Source organism: Zingiber officinale, chromosome 2A (genome assembly GCF_018446385.1).
Source record: "Zingiber officinale cultivar Zhangliang chromosome 2A, Zo_v1.1, whole genome shotgun sequence".
Lineage (NCBI taxonomy): Eukaryota > Viridiplantae > Streptophyta > Magnoliopsida > Zingiberales > Zingiberaceae > Zingiber > Zingiber officinale.
In genome coordinates, this window is record NC_055988.1 from 124,665,869 (window position 1) to 124,682,432 (window position 16,564).

Here is a 16,564-nt window from a genome sequence, read left to right on the forward strand (position 1 = left end):
AGGGGGCCCTTGATAGTGATCATATATGTTCAGGAGCCGTCGGCTGATCGGACTCGGCCATAAACGCCTCAGTGGGGAGGTGCAAGGTGGCCCTAATAGTGCGGCGCCGACCCGGAGTCGTGTGAGCGGACGCTGAGGGATCGGAGGCCGGGCTGGACATGGTGGATAGAATGCACGAGCGGCGAACTCGGCGGGGGTACAGGAGGAAGAGAGCTGACCGGCACCGCTTCGAGGGGGTTCACAGGCGGGTCTAGTTGGGAGGGGGTCCGGTCGGAGGAGAGCGCCTCGACCGATGGTGCTTTGCCGCGTTGAGAGGCGGTGCCCGTCCGCTCGGACGCTTGCACTGCGGAGGTGGCCGAACGGAGAGGCACCTCAACACGACGTCTTTTCCTGTCGAGCGGGAGCTCGTCCTCCGGATCGGAGTCTTCCTCCCGAACGGTCGGTTCTTTGCTAGAAGTTGCACCGCCAGCCGCATCCACAGGTGAAGCCTGAGCGGCCGACTCCCCTGCATTTGTCTCGCTCTCACCCTCGTGAGAGCCGACCGAAGCAATGCCCAACTACTCCATTTCCTTGGCCGCTGCCGCCTCGAGCGCGACTGCGTTTTTCTTCAAAATCCCCAACAGCACAGACTCCATTACGATGTTCGCTGCAAGGAAAGGAGAAGGAAATCAATTAGAACTCAAGGCAAATGTACAAGTGAAGTTCTTACCAAAGCTGCTCAGGAGTGGAATCCGGCTCGGACTCAAACCGAATATATACATCACTCCTTCAGGTAGGAGCTTGTTGATGTCGAGGTTCAGACCGGCTAGTAGATTCGCTGCTTGAAGATAGTCCGGTCGGGTCTTAAACTTCTTCAGCTCGGGGGAGGTGGGTGGTCCGACCTGCCATTTGGTTCGGAAAGGAAGCCGATCGGGGATACGAAGAAAAAAGTAGTTCTCTTTCCAATGTTTGTTGGAAGAGGGCAGTTTATCAAAAAAGATCAAACCAGGCCGAGCCTGAAACAGATAAGTGTCCGACTCAGACTGCTTGGGATAATAAAAATAATAGAAAACTTCCGGCGGAGGGGAATGTTGTGTATCTTAAATAAGACCACAACTCCGCACAGAAGGTGAAAAGTGTTGGGAACCAATTGGGCGAGCGGAATGCCAAAGAAGTTGCAAACTTCAACGATGAAGGGGTGGAGGGGAAACCGCAGACCGACTACGAATTGGTCGCGGAAAAGACAAAAGGCGCCGCGCGGAGGTTTGTGCGGCCGAGCGGAAGGTGAAGGTAAAATCAGTTCGAAATCTGAAGGGATATCAAAAGCGTTTAGTAGGCTCTCGGCATTGCGCCGATCGAACCGCGACTCCATGGTGGTATACCATGGGCCAAGAGCGGGGTCCTCGGGCTGAGAAAAGCTTGCCATCGCCGGAACAACGGAGGAGGCAGAAGTCGAAAGGAAAAGCAAAGACGCGAGTGAGAAGATGAGCGAGACAGTACCCGAAAGACAAGAACGCGGCCAAGAACGAAAACACGGGAACCAACGAGAGAAAGGCAGAAGAACCTTACAGAAAAAGATAATCGAAGGAAGAGGGCGAGGGGTCGCCAGAATGCCGGGGAACAAGATCACCGGAGCGAGGAGCGCAAGGAGAGGCTTCTGAGCACGCGAAGGCAAAGATGCGGCGGTGGAAGGCGGCGAAAGCCTTATAAGGGTGGACTCGATCCGCCCAAGCCGTTGGATGCAGGTCACATAACCTGAGGCCCGCATCCAACCGTCCATTTCAAACCGACGGACGTCGTATCGGGCGTAAGGCGACGGCCGTACGATGACGTCGACAGTGCCACGTGGAACTCGGTCACAGGAAGACATTTAATGAGACCCATCATGAGGCAGAACCCGCGTGCTCAACTATAATGGCGGAGATTTACACGCATTCCGAGAAGATCCCGAGGACATCATCACAGGCCAGTGGGGCAGCCCTCGGCAATTAGCCGACCGGCTCTATTCGACCCCATAGGGGCCGAGCGGAGGTACACTTTCGGGAGTGGCGGGTCGGCTGTCGCTTGGCCAAACTCATAGTCCAGTCAGTCGGACTTAGCGCCTTCTTCGACTAGACTTGAGGGGGAGGCATGTGATCAAGTGGTAAGGACGGGAGATCACTCGTTGGCGAGAGGTCAACGACACGTGGAGGTCAATGGTCAAGAGGGTCAATCCCAAGGTCGTGCCGAGCGGCCAGAGGTAGTGCCGAGCGGAGTGGCGGGCCGACCGAGCATTCGACCGACCGGACATCTGGCCAAGGGTCTCCCGGACCGGACGAAAGACAGCCCGACCAAGGGTCGAGTTTTCGATGCTTAAGGTAAAAGGGTCTATGGACCGGGCGGACAGGCCGCTCAGCCGAGCCGCAGGATAATAAGCTGCGATTCCATCCGAGCACATGAGCAGGGCTTCTCGGAGGCCATGAGCACCGAGCGGTTGGTTCGCTCGGCCCGGAAACAGGTAATAGCGCTAGGAAACAAAAAGGACAACTGATAACTTTGTCCTCGAGACACCTGTCGCCGACAAACAGCATGGTCGGCGGCCGGAGCGGACAGAGTATCGTACGGTGGAAGCTTCCACCGTCACATCCGGGATATGCTCGGCAATTCCGGAATGACGTCAGACATGCTTTTCTGACACAACCTACTGAGGTCTGTTTGGGGAAGCGTGCCCACGCCTCCCCGGGGTCCTATATAAGGACCCCCAGATTTCGACGGAGGTATGCAATTCTGATCACTGTAGCCACAGTAACGTTGCCTTGTTCTTCTTCTTCGCTGTCTGACTTGAGCGTCGGAGGGTCGTTGTCGGGAAACTCCTCCCGGCTCGGCTTCTTTGCAGGTCCGCCGGAGGTCCACATCACCAGTCGAAGACAGCGGAGAGCACCACGTCCCCAGCGTCCATCGACTCAGCGCTTGGACAGGATCAATTCGATTTTCATTAATAATTGGATTGGTAGATGTTACTTTAAATTGTTTTTTTTATCGATATTAAAAAAAAAATAAAATCCAATTAAATTATAAAAAATATTATTAAAAAAATGGACTAAAAAATCAATTCAAGCACAAAGTGGCTATTGATAGCTTGCTTCAACTGCGGCTTTTCCTTGAAGTTAATGACAGGTATGATGCTCTCCATGCTTCTTTTGTGGACATTCGTTTTTATTGTTCTATCTCCTCATTTATGCTTTTGAAGGTTAAGATGTTCAACACTAGTTGTTTATGTTGAAATCACTTTCTGGGAAGTGTTTAACTGCATTGTTTGATCACATGCCTTCACTAGTGTTGTTTTCATTTGGATGTTCACTTGGTGGCTCGGTCATTTCTCACATAGAAGCTGAGGAAAATAGGCTTGCTGCTTTTATTTGCAATTGCAACGGGACTTTACCAAGATGAGTACAACTGTAAGATTGCCAACCTTGGTACTAGCTCTCATGACTATATTTCATTTGTTCAGGAAGTATTCAAAGCAGCATGCGACTTTGAAGAAGATTTCGGACTTGTACATCAATGAATAAAAAGATAACGCACTTGTATGCCGACTTGTGTCTAGCCTGCCGCGACTATCCGCATGCCCAGCTCGAGGTCGAGCCTGAGCCGGACCTGCACGAGACACGAGTCACAGGATTCACGCTTCAGCGGACCACCACCCATCAATGTGACCCCTCCATGTGCCGACTGCCCGCCGCCCATAATTGGGACACACTTGATCGACCACACCGCCATCCAGCCAATGGCTCTATCGCTGCGGTCCCGCAGGCCATGCCGAACCAAGAAGCTAACTTTAAGCACGGATGCCTACTGGAAATCGGAAACAGGGTATATATTCCAGGTAAAAGGATGGATGCTTTGGCAGAACAAGCATCGTCTCCTTTTTCTCAGAAGAAAACAAAACAAAAAAAAGGACAAGATTTAACATGGAAATCAAAAAGATCCGATGCCAAAACAACAGTTTCTCTCTCACGAGAGTCGCGGCGTGATTTCTTCTTGAGCAGAGGAAACTGTCGTCAGCGAGCCTCACAAGCCGAGGAGGATGTAGTAGACCAGAGTGATGGGAAGGGCAATTAGCATCCCAAATATTACTCTGCACATTGAATAATGAACGAACGAAAGGTAATTGATCATTTAAAATTTTAATTTTAATTTTAAATGCACGATCGATGATGAATGAATGAATGAATGAATGAATAATGGAGCTGCTTACGCTGTGCTTAAGATGGCAGGGTGGACGTTGTACTCCTTGGCGAAGACGAAGGGCACGATGCCCTGCGGAAGAGACGCCTGACAAGACAAAGAAACAAAGAAACAAACAAAAACATGGCATGTGAGCAGGAGCCTCTCGGGTCGACATCGCGCAACCACGCACCAGTGCAATGTACCTGGACGATCGCCACGTGGAGGAGGGTCCCGCGCAGGCCGACGGCGATCGAGGCGGCGGCCATCACCGCCGGTCCGGCCAGGAACCGGACCGCCATCGCGAACGAGGCCGCCGTGTTGCCGCACGCTATGATCCTCGGCTGCAGCGCCATGAACAGCCCTGCACGCGTGCGTTTCGTGCCCCGGATTAGTTTCGGAGCGTTAATGGGGTGGGGGGAGATCGAATCGGACTTGCCTAGGCTGAACATGGCCATCCCCAGGCCGGCGTCCGAGAGGATGGAGATGGAGTTCTCCACTATCTTCGGCATCGCCACGTGCCACCGGAAGGCGACGAGGGACCAGATGAGGCCGATGAGGCTGGAGTAGGTGTTAGGGTTGCGGATCAGCTTGCGCCAGACCATGATGAGGATCAGACGGGTCATAACGCTCGCGGGGGGCATCGGACGGCTAGGTATTGTCCCATCAGCCGGCCCTCGCGCACCGCCCCCTTCCCCGCCGCTTACCTCCGCTGCGCCCTTTCCCCCGCCGCCGCAGCCGAAGTTCAACTCCTCCGCCCGGTATTCCTCGGCCTCTAATAAACCCCACGCTTATTTAAATAAGCAAGAGGGTTAAGTTAATTGATTAGTTATTAAGGGAATTAATTATTATAATTAACCTTTGGCGGTGGTGCGGAGCTCCGTTGGGACGAGCATCCGGATCTCCTTCGCGCCGTGGTCGAGGTCGGGATCGTGGCCGGCGAAGGAGGGGAGGGCGGCCACCTCCGACACCGGCGACGCGCTCGAGCTCCACACGAACATGTGAAGCTCTTTGGCGTCCGCCGCCCCCGCTCGGTTAGGATGCGGGTGCGGTTTCTTCGCCGCGCTAACGACGGAGATTTCCGGCTGCAGGTGGTGGTGTTGGTGGTCGTCGAAGTTGGAGGGGCGCGGAGTGGGGCCGCGGGATGATTGGAGGGAGTGGAAGTCGGCGGCGCCGAAGCTCGAGGGACGGAACGAGGGGGCCGCCGCTCCGCCGGCGCCGGCGCTGACCATGGCGAAGAAATCGGCGTGGTTGAAGCTGGATCCTCTCGGAGTAGGGTTCCGGGAGGAGCTGAGGGAGTAGATCTCGGCGCCGGTGAGGTTGGATGGGCGGGGTGTCATCATCGCCGCCGATCGCCTCGAGGAGGTCGACTTGCGGACGGTGACGTGAATCTTGCCGTCGCCGCCGACTTCCGAGACGGCCTCGGTGGCGCCGGCGTCGAGCGAGACGACGTCGGGGTCGATCCGGAAGGAGACGATGGAGGCGGCGGTATCGGGGAACTGATCCGCGATGAGGAGTCGGGCGGCGCGGAACTCGAAGAGGAACAGCATTAGCGTGTACCAAATGATGCACTGCAGAACGACGATCTGGACCATGAGCGAACCAGAGTAAGGCCCGTACATGGCGATGAGGAGGGGGATGCCCATCACCAGAGTATTAGGAAGCGTGGAGAGGGAGAAAATAGTGATGGACCAGTCCAGCGGCGCGGCGCCGCCGGGGAGCGGGCGGCGGCGGCGGAGAAAATTGGACCAGGCGGCGAGGGCCGCCAGGACCAGCAGCTTCTGCAGGGTGTCGGCGGCGATGAACCGGAGGTTCATCGCATAAGGGTTGTTGGTGGAGATGAAGTGGAACGAGAGGAGAGGCACGGCGAAGATGGCGACGAAGCGGTTGATCCCGGAGCACTGGTCCGGCGAGAAGATGCCCCACCATCGCACCGACCCGTAGGCCAGTATCATCGCCACGTACAGCGGCACCACCGCCGCCAGCACCGTATACAGGTCATGCCAAGATATCATCTTTACTGCCGCCGGCGATCAATCATCAACCTCCGAAGCTAAATTCGACTGATTTAGGAAAGATCAGTGACTCTCCGAAAATAAAGGAAGCGCGATGGAGTATGAAGCGTGCTGTGTGACCATTTATAGTGCATGATCGGGAATGAAGGCAGGAAGCAGACGACAAGCTCTGTGATTGGCTTAAGCTTTGCTGAGTTGAAGAAACGGGCAGGAAGTCTTCAACGTGGAAGCGGCTGAATGTTCAAGCAAGCAACTGCTGGATTTTTGTGGGCAGAGTAAGTAGCAGCAGCATGAAGCCACCTAGTTTTACTCTTTTTTTTTTTTAAAAAAAAAATTAACTTCCTTGTTTCCTGTGTTGCAAAGGCGGGTCCCGCCGCCCAGCGGCCCCCTCACCCCTGCCCCACGAGTATGAGAGGGAGTAAATCACGGTGAATACGGACCCGGCGATGACATGGCGGTCGAAGGTGTTTAGCACGGACAGATATTGATGTTATCGCAATTGCTGCCGTAGACCTTCGACCTCCCGACCCATGTTGCAAGAATATCATGTCATAACCGGTTGATCCCGCCCGTGGGGGCAACTTCCTTGTTTCCTGGATAAACTCACAGGTGGATGATCAATCGAGCCGCACTGTTTCATTAAATCCAGGGACTGAATCCACGATACCTTCAATTTCCTATCCTCAAATTATTATTAAAACACTGTGCAGATAGCGAAACCTTGCATGTGAGCTGCTTCCAGTTATGCGTGCTTTCCCAGCAGCCACCGACGCCGAATCAGATACAAATCATCATGTACAAAACTGGGAAACTTTGTCAGCGTTGGTAAATTTTCTGGAACCATTTAAGCTTCGGCATTTTGCTGAATGAGTTTCTAGGATTTCTTATTTCACGTAACTAATTTTCATAACACGTAAATCACGTAACATAGTTTCTAAATGTTCCTCCTCTTTCTTAAATTATTTCAATCAGTTTTCATAATCCATGCACACATATTTGAATTCTATAGCTTATATTGAGATCAGTAAATTTTTATATTTGTAAAATCTTGAGAAAATTTATCACAAGTTGATTATAACATTTATGACAATTGAGTGTTTACGATTCCTTGATTCAAAAAATATTATATTTTTAAATTTTTAAATGATGTAGGTGCATCGTGATTTAGAGAACTCTTAATTATTTTAAATCACAATTAATATTTTTTTAAAATACTTTGATCCTGTTCGAAAGCGTGAAGTTGGAAAGCTGAAGATGTAGCGGTTTTGCTGACTAGATGAAGATCTCGCTCTTTTCTGTAAAACAAACTAAATTAGGGAAGGGGTCCCTAGTATTAATCTTCCGACGCTCAAGTTAGAAACAATAGTAGGAAGAGAAATTGAAAGTAACAGAAATATCTTTCTTAATGACCTTCCATCTTTCTCTGTTTAATGATATTAATTATCGGCAGAAGACATCTTTGTCTTGGCTTCTTCGCATTTAATGATAGATGGAGTGTTTTCTTTTATTTTTCCTTCCCCTTATTAAGTATTTGTCTTTTTCTTTTTTATTATTTTATTGGTTCATTATTAATATGTACAATGCCAATGTCATACCCCGAGCCGGACAGGTGGTCCGCTCGACCCACTCTCCTACCGATAGGGCTGACCGGACAATGGTTCATCCAGACGGTCAATCAGACAGTAGTTTGTCCGATGGGTTGCTATAGCCACTTCCTGCTCGGGTCGGCCTAGTTTATGCCATAGTGTTGACCACCTTGACTTTGACCTACACTGTGACAATTGACTCGTGTCAAGGAGGCTTCTCCTTATCACCGCATCACAAGCATTTCTCTCAAGTCTAGTCGAAGGAGGCTGCAAGTTCGACTGACTGGACAGGTGGTGCCTTAGGTGATTTCCACATCCGATCGGACTGTGCTTGGTCCTTTATTGCCGATCGACCCATAAGCCAACGCCACTCGGCTTCATTTTGTTGTTGCCAGGTTCAGCCTTGTGACCCATTCTTCGCGTCGATTGGGGCGATGAGTAACAACGCTTTGTAAATTTTTGTCTTTTCCTTATGCTTCCTTGGGCGAGCGCGGTCTCAGCTGACGTCATCCATCTATCTCGAAGACCATTCAAATCCTCAATACTTATGGCCAAGCATGCGACCATACCTTTTAATTAAGTGCCTTAAATGTTGCCCGATGACTGAAGGACACGTGTCCTATACTGCTGTTGAGTGCTACTTGGAATTTCGTTCTGTTTCTCCTGTATAAAAATTTGTACAAGTACAGAACTTTTCCTAGCAATCCATATGTTCTTCAAAAGTTAAACTTGAATTACAAACGAAACTTAACATTATTAATCCAAGTTCAACTCATGTGTTCTTTAGAAGTTAAACCATATTACAGAAGTTGATTAAATATCTATTTTAAGGATTGACTTCCAGGTCGTTGGCGAGACACTCGGCCTTCTTGGTTATGAGATCATCCACCACTTCCTAGACAAAACCTTTCAAAGAAATTGAATATTTAAACTCCTTACAATAAACCCTAGGTTTAACTACAGAGAACTCAATTGAAGCACAAAATCGATAGCTTCTTGTGTTGGTATTGTTGGTGCGGGTAGCACTAACGGTCTAACCCAGGTTTTGATGAATGACAAATAGGTTAAGTTAGTTGTGTTGTTGTCTGACACTTTGATCAAGTGTGCAGGAAAAGTCCAGACAGGTCGACGGGCTGACCGGATGTAACGTCTAGGTCGACGGCCGACCGGATAGTCGGCAAGAAGTCCAGGTCGACGGGCTGATCGGACGTCTGGCAAGAAGTCCAGCTAGGTCGACGGGCTGACCGGACGCTTAGGCAGGAAGTCCAGCTAGGTCGACGGGCTGACCGGATAGCTGGCAGAAGTCCAGACTGGTCGAAGGCTGACCGGACGTCTGGCGGTAAGTAAGGTAAGTCACCGGAGGGGAGTGATCACGAGGACGCGTTCCCGGAAGGGAACATTAGGCGTCGATCCGGCTTAGATCCATTTCGGATATCTAAGTCGAGATCGTGACTAGATTCCGGTCTCGGAAAGACGATCTAAGTCATACTCTTTGCTATTACTTTGTTGAACTTTAATTGTGCTAACAATCTGCTTTACATATATATTTGCCTCCGGACTAACGCTTGTCTGGCAGACTGAGGAAAAGGTCCGGCGCCCAAGGAATCCAGCGCTGAGGTCCGCGCCTTGGGATCCGGCGCCCGGAGGCAAACTTTATCACATTGCCGCCACGTGGAGCTCACCTGGTTGGACTCCACGTCTCACCAGGGCCCTGGAAGGGATCCGGCGCCCTGAGCTTCATATAAAAGAAGGGGCAAGGGTGGAGCTTTATATCAACTAAGAATCCAAGATCTGCTGCTCTGTACTCTTGCGACGCTACGAAAAGCTCTCCGACTCAGTGCTGGTTTTGTTTCAATTCTATTGTCGGTATTTTCTTTATCTGTCAATTCTTGTACTTAACTCTGTAATATTCGAATTGATAGTGATTGCCCAACGAAAGTGGTCAAGGACCACGGGCCTTCGAGTAGGAGTCGTCACAGGCTCCGAACGAAGTAAAAAACAACTGTGTTCGTTTACTTTTCCGCTGCGTTTAAACTCTTGTTTTTTTTCGAATCGATATTCACCCCCCCTCTATCGAATCTAACGGTCCTACAGGTATTTCATGATCCATACAAAGAAAAACTAAACTAGTTTCGCTGCGGAATAAAGAACTAGTTGTACCTTTCTTCGTAGACAAAGACCTCTTGATCTTCTATTGTATTCCTCTCCTCCTCTTGGATGTCGTGTGTGCGACGATCTACCAAGACAAAGCACCCGAACCTTTTCTTCTTCTCCTCCAAGCACCGCCGACCACAAAGATTGAAGCAAGGTGCCGCCGGCCTCAAGAGAAAGAAAACAATAGAAGAGGGTCGACCACACAAGAGAATAAAAGAGAGAGAGCTTAGGTTATATGTTTAGGGAGCACCTCCTCCTCTTTTATAATCTTTGCTAGCGGCTAAAAAGGAAAGTTTTAAATAAAATTTTCCTTTTATTTGCTACTGTGGATGGTTACAAAAAAAAGAAAGATTAAAATCTCTCTTTTAAATCATTGTAAATAGTTATAAAAGGAAAGATTATAACAAAACTTTGTTTTAAACAAAATCTTTCTTTTATTCCTATAATGGTTGGTTACAAAAAAGAAAAGATTTTAATAAAATTAAAATCTTTCTTTTAAATCATTGTAGATATCTACAAAAAAGAAAAGATTTTAACAAAATTAAAATCTCTCTTTTAATCCTTTGTAGAAAGCTATAAAAGGAAAGATTTTAACAAAATTAAAATATCTCTTTTAATCCTTTGTAGAAAGGTATAAAAGGAAAAATTTTAACAAAATTTTGTTTTAAATAAAAACTTCATTTTCTCTTCTATTATGGCCGACCCCATGCTTAGGCACCAAGCATGGCTTGGCCGATCCACATCTTGGGCACCAAGCAAGGCTTGCCCGACCCCTTGCTTGGGCACCAAGCAAGGATGTGGCCGACGCCTCACTCGGGTAGGAAAGAAAATCAAAACGGGTGAATACGAGATTTTATAAAGGCTACAGCAGGGACCGAGAGGAGGAATTGATTTTGGCCTCCCGATAAGCTTGAGCTTCTGTGTTCGACCCGAACACCCAACTCAAGTTCATCAATAATAACTCATACCACTAACGAGTTATTATTGAACTACCGCACCAATCCCATATTACATTTTGAGCTCCTTCTTATCATGAGTGCATTAATCTCCCTGTGTTTAAGATATCGAATGACCATTAATTAAATGAGTTATTGATAACTCACTTAATTAATATCTAGCTTCAAGAGTAGTACCACTCAACTTTATTGTCATGTCGGACTAAGTCTACCTGCAGGGTTTATATGACAATCCTTATGAGCTCCTCATGGGGACATCATCAACCTAGATAACTAGGACATAGTTTCTTTCTATAATCAACAACACACCATATAAATAATATTATTTTCAAACTTATCGGGCCTATTGATTTAACGAATAAATCTCACCTTTTGATAAATTAAAGAAATAAATACTAAATATATGTGCTTGTTATTATATCGGGATTAAGAGTAAGCACATCTATAATAACAGAGGTTCTGTTCTTTTATGCAGTCAGTATAAAAGGAACAACCTCAAATGGTCCTTCTCAATACACACATAGTGTACTAGTGTAATTTTATAGTCAAGATAAACTAATACCAAATTATACTATAACCATTCCAATGGTTTGTCTCAATCCATCTTAGTTGTGAACTACTATTTATAATTTATAAGGAACTGATAACATGATCTTCTGTGTGACACTACACATCATGTTATCTACAATATAAATTAAATGGACAACTGCATTTAACTAAATGCAGACATTTGACCAATGTAATTCTCATTTCAAAATAAATGTTTATACAAAAAGCTAAACTTTTAGTATACATTCTAACAACTACCGCCACATGCTTGATGTGACAGGCGGATATCCGCTTGCGACGTGATGTGCACTTTTTCAAATTCAACGGTTGGATCTGCTGTTAGTTTTCGTAATTCTGGATCGGACGGCTGAGGTCGATTGGCCGTAAGGTTTATAAGCCTTACGTGTGTCGCCATCGTGTTCATTTCGTGTGCCTTCGTCTTCGAGCTTCCCCTCGACGCCTTGCTTCCTCTTCCTCTCCAACGACCTTTTCTGTAAGCTTCTATTTCCCTACTCGAATTTTTTCATTGTTCTTAGTATCCTCTCTTTTAATCGAATGTTCTCATTGTTTCCCGTCAACCTTTATTTCCTATGGCAAGCTCCTCGCAACCTCTCGTCTCCATCCCTGGGCTTTGGTTCACGTCCATCAAGTCTAGGTTTGACGGAGACGATGCTGAGAGTTTGAGAGCCGCCTTTGAAATTCCACTTGATTATCAAATCGGCCTTCCTTCGGCTTTCGACCGCCTGAACGAGCTATTTTCGGGTTTTGTATGTTTCTTTAGGGGCCAATTCATCGTTGGTTTGCGGTCCCCTGTCCACCCCTTCTTCTCCGTAGTCTGTAAATATTTTCGTATCTCTCTCCTGCTCTGCGGGGTCATCGTCCTTTTCCGCTTGCACGACATTCCTTTGACCCCTCGACTCTTTCACTACTTCTACTATCCTAAATTGTCTGAGACGGGAACCTTCTTATTCCAAGGTCAAGTGGGCTTGGTTTTCTTTGATAAGATGTCATCCTCCAATAAGCATTGGAAGGAGTACTATTTTTTTTATTAAATTTCCTAAGTGCCCAATTTCTCGACCGGATGGCAACTTGAAGTGGAGAATCCACCAAAACTCAAGAAGTATAAGAGCCGATCAGACTACCTTCATGCGGCTTCATACTTGGCCGGTCAGAAGTATGACATCCATAAGTTACTACATGAGGGAGTCCTCTACGTGTTCGGCTTGAGCCCAATCAGCATGAAGCTCTTGTCCAGCCTAGGTATGCTCTCCTTCTTCTCCTTCGTTGAATCTAACTAATTTTTTCTCCTTTTTTGCAACTCACATCTTGCTAAGGGCGCGTCTGGCTAGCAAGAGCAAAATTGTGGACGCAGAGATCAACGCTATGACCGTAACCGAGTTGGAGAGTCGTGGCTTGCAGCCGGTCGACTCACAAGAAGATTTGCTCAAAGAGAGCACGGGAGTACCAACCCAAGGGAGCGAAGGGGTAGCCAGTTGGACGACTACCGGTGAAGCGATTGGTGCAGCGACTCCACCAGAATAGCTTTTGATGATTCCGGTCGACGGGGCCTCGGAATTAACTTCTTCCGAGGAACCACTGATAAGCCGGAAGAGGTGTCGCACGAAGGCTACCTCCTGATCCGCTTCCTTCGTAATGCGGTCCCCAACCAGAACCAACCCGCGCCTTCCTTCTGAGCGGGGTGAAGCCTCGACGCATGCTAACAAAACGACGGCTGTTCCCCATACATCCTTATCATCTGATCGGGCGCCTTTCCTGTCCGGGCTGCCACAAGGAACCATCTGCGTTCCGCCGGTCGCTTTCATACCGCCGCCATTGCTGAAGGCTTAGAAGTCTCGTATCCGACCGACGTCAATATCTCAGTCGGTTAGTAGAGCAACTTCAGCATCGTCCACTCTGAGTGGCCGACGTCATATAACGACATCATCCATCTGCCTACGGATGAGTGGCGTGATTCTGACAGTGTTGAATCCCGAGCTCCTGAGCACCAAATAATTATTCAAGGGTCACTCGCACAGATATGGGTCGACGCCCGGGCCCAAGCGGTGGTCATGCCTCCAAGAGTTCTCGTCGACAGTCATACCCAGATGTCCACTGGGTTCAGTATTTTACTTGTATGTTCCTATTTATCGCCGCTCGACCCTATTAAATTTCTGCTTCCTCGCAGTATTGGGTAGAAAGTCTGTCTATGTACCAAAGGCTTGCCTTTTAGAACAAGAAATTAAACAGCTACGCGCCTCAAGTGGCCAGACAGTGACTTCTCAAGCCCAAATGGAGTAGATGAGCGTAGAGATGGCTCAATTAAGAGCCGATCTGAGTAAGAGCTACGAGCAGCTAGAGGCGGAGAAAAGTAGAGGCGCCGAGCAGGTTACACAATTGGCTCAGCTTGATAAACAGGTCAGCTCCTTCGAGTTCAAGCTCAACTTGGCCAATACCAGGTCTGGACCATCGAACACTTAGAGATTAAAAGAAAGGAGTTTTGGGTGTTAGCTCAAAATCTGAAGGTGGTTGAGGCCGCACTGAAGGTCGTGCAGACTACCGTGAAGACCCAACTCGTGACGAAAGATGGAGAGCTCGCCTCGAAAGATGAGGAGCTGGCGGCGTTGAAGGCAGAGCTGGAAGCCTCCGATCGACCCTAATGATGTATCAAGGGGCTGAGTCTAGTAGGTTCGAGCTCATGAAGAGGGTCTACATCCGCTCGGACGTCTGACAAGGTCGCCGATCGGGCACTCCATCTATTCAACCTTACTATCGATGGGATGCTCGACCAACTGAAGGAATATGGCTACATCCCAACCACTCTGGCGAGCAAGGTCATCAGTCGGGACAAGTTGACTGGGTCACTGCCCGATGATGCTTTGGATTATCTGGAGTGAGCTTGCTTGAGCGAATGCTGAGTTATTTTGTATTTCCCTTTATGCGCTTGTAAATTTTATGCAAGTATCAATGAATGGTCGCCCATTCGGTGTACCTTTTTATTTAATATCGATCCTTCGTTCTGTGCCATTCAGCTTTTCCTTTTCATATTTTTCGCTTTGTTGCACTGCGACATCACTCAAGATCAAGCAAGTCTGCGAAAACAAGCCTTTTTTCGTCGATCTCTAGTTTATAGCCACGACTCGGCTGTTTATGTAGACTAGGGTTTAAGGTCGTCGCTCGACCATTGAATGGTGGAGACAGGGGTTTAACGTCGTCGCTCGACGGTTGATAGGCGTAGACAGGGTTTAAGGTCACCACTCGACTGTTGATGACGACTGAGCTTTAAGGTTGTCGCTCGACCGTTGATGATGACTGAGGTTTAAGGTCTTCGTTCGACCGTTGATGATGGCAAGGGTTTAAGGTCGCCGCTCAACCATTGATGATGACTGGGATTTAAGGTCGTCGCTCGACCGTTGATAACGACAAGGGTTTAAGGTCGCCGCTTGACCGTTGATGACGACTGGGATTTAAGGTCGTCGCTCGACCTTTGATGATGACAAGGGTTTAACGTCGTCGCTCGACCGTTGATGACAACAAGGGTTTAAGGTCGCCGCTCGACCTTTGCTGATGACAAGGGTTTAAGGTCGTCGCTCGACTGTTGATGACGACTAAGGTTTAAGGTCGCCACTCAACTGTTGATGATGACAAGGGTTTATAGTCGTTGCTTGACTTTTAATTTGACCGATCGTCTCAAGAGTCTGGAAAACTCTTGTTTTTATTCATGTCTGTCCTACATCCAGAAGGCATATACATAAGTACGTCTATATTTGCTCATGCACCTTTCACTTGGGCCTGTAGGGTTGGAGATGATTTCCGCTCCATGGCCGCTCGAGTCGTCTTTCATCTTCTTCCTCCAAGTAGTAGGCCCCCGAGTGGAGTTTCTGTATGACCTTATAAGGTCCCACCCATGGCGCCTCGAGCTTGGTGACGTCCCTGACAGGCTTGATTCTATTTCAGACTAGATCACCGACTTGGAAAGAGCTCGGGATCACCCTTCGGTTGTAGTTCTGCCTCATCTATTGGCAGTATGTCATTAGCCGAATGACAGCTTTATCTTGTACTTCATCAACCAAGTCAAACTCCATTAATCTCCGCTCGGCATTTCCCTCGTCGTAGAGTTACACTGGGTCGAATTCTACCTCCATCTCCACGGGGATCACCGTTTCTCCTCCATACACCAGCTGAAATGGTGTAACGTCGGTTGCCTCTTTTGGAGTCGTGCGAAGTGCCCACAAGACACTCAGGAGCTCGTCAATCCAACTGCCCTTGGCATGATCGAGTCGAGCTCGTAAGCCTCTAAAGATCTCCTGGTTTGTGACTTCCGTCTAGCTGTTGCTATAGGGGTAGGCCACTGAGGTGAAGGCATGCTGGATGTCATAGCGTTCACACCACTCCCTTAGCTTCCGACTTGCGAACTGCCTCCCGTTATTCAAGACGAGCCGGTGAGGGATGCCGAACCGACACAAAATGTTCTGTCAGATGAATTTGATGTCCATATGTTCACTTATCTTTGCTAGTGGCTCGACCTTCACCCACTTTGAGAAGTAGTTCACTGTGACGAGCAGTAACCTCTGTTGACCAATCTCCATAGGCAACGGTCCCACGATGTCCATGCTCCATTGGTTTAACGAGCAAGACACCGTGGATGTCTTCATTTCCTCGGTTGATCGGTGTAGGATGTTGTGATACCTTTAGCAGGGCAGGCATATGGCTACTGTCTGAGCGGCATCCTCTTGGAGAGTTGGCAAAAAATATCCAGCCAGGAGAATTTTTCGAGCCAGCGAACGACCGCTCGGATAGCTCCCACAGGAGCCTAGATGTACTTCTTGGAGTATATACTTCATGTCCTCCGGACCCACACATTTGAGCAGTGGCCTTGAGAAAAATCTCTTATAAAATTGCTCTTCGATCAGGGTGAATCACCCGACCATCTTCTTTAATAGTCGTGTCGCCTCCTGGTCGACTTATGCGCTACCCGATCATAGGAATTCAGTTAGCAACATTCTCCAGTCACTCGGGAAAACCACTCCCTCCATCCGGTCGATGTGCTAATGACGACCGATGCTAATGAACTGGCTAATTTAGCTAATTCATCCGTTGCTTGATTGTCCGATCGAAGGAT

At 48.4% G+C, this 16,564-nt stretch overlaps 1 protein-coding gene across 2 annotated transcripts; it reads right to left on the reverse strand.

Annotated features, from left to right (window-relative positions):
• Positions 1–3,350: 3,350 nt before the first annotated feature.
• Positions 3,351–6,425, reverse strand: LOC122042215 (auxin efflux carrier component 3a-like). Of its 2 annotated transcripts, none has more exons than XM_042602218.1 (5): positions 5,045–6,425; positions 4,625–4,960; positions 4,392–4,549; positions 4,217–4,293; positions 3,351–4,096 (listed from the first exon to the last, which is right to left on the reverse strand). In XM_042602218.1, exons 1-5 carry the CDS (start codon positions 6,198–6,200, stop codon positions 4,030–4,032), a joined length of 1,794 nt encoding a protein of 597 aa, XP_042458152.1. In that variant the 5' UTR covers positions 6,201–6,425; the 3' UTR covers positions 3,351–4,029. The 2 variants fall into 2 exon arrangements, with proteins under 2 accessions (XP_042458152.1, XP_042458151.1); XM_042602217.1 differs by having other exon boundaries at positions 4,625–4,975.
• Positions 6,426–16,564: the final 10,139 nt, after the last annotated feature.

Coding starts and splice junctions, on each gene's coding strand:
- LOC122042215 (XM_042602217.1), bottom strand. CDS start 6,200: ATGATATCTTGGCATGACCTGTATACGGTGCTGGCGGCGGTGGTGCCG. Junction 4,294..4,391: donor TCCACGTGGCGATCGTCCAG/GTACATTGCACT, acceptor TTGTCTTGTCAG/GCGTCTCTTCCGCAGGGCAT. Junction 4,097..4,216: donor CCTGCCATCTTAAGCACAGC/GTAAGCAGCTCC, acceptor TTCAATGTGCAG/AGTAATATTTGGGATGCTAA.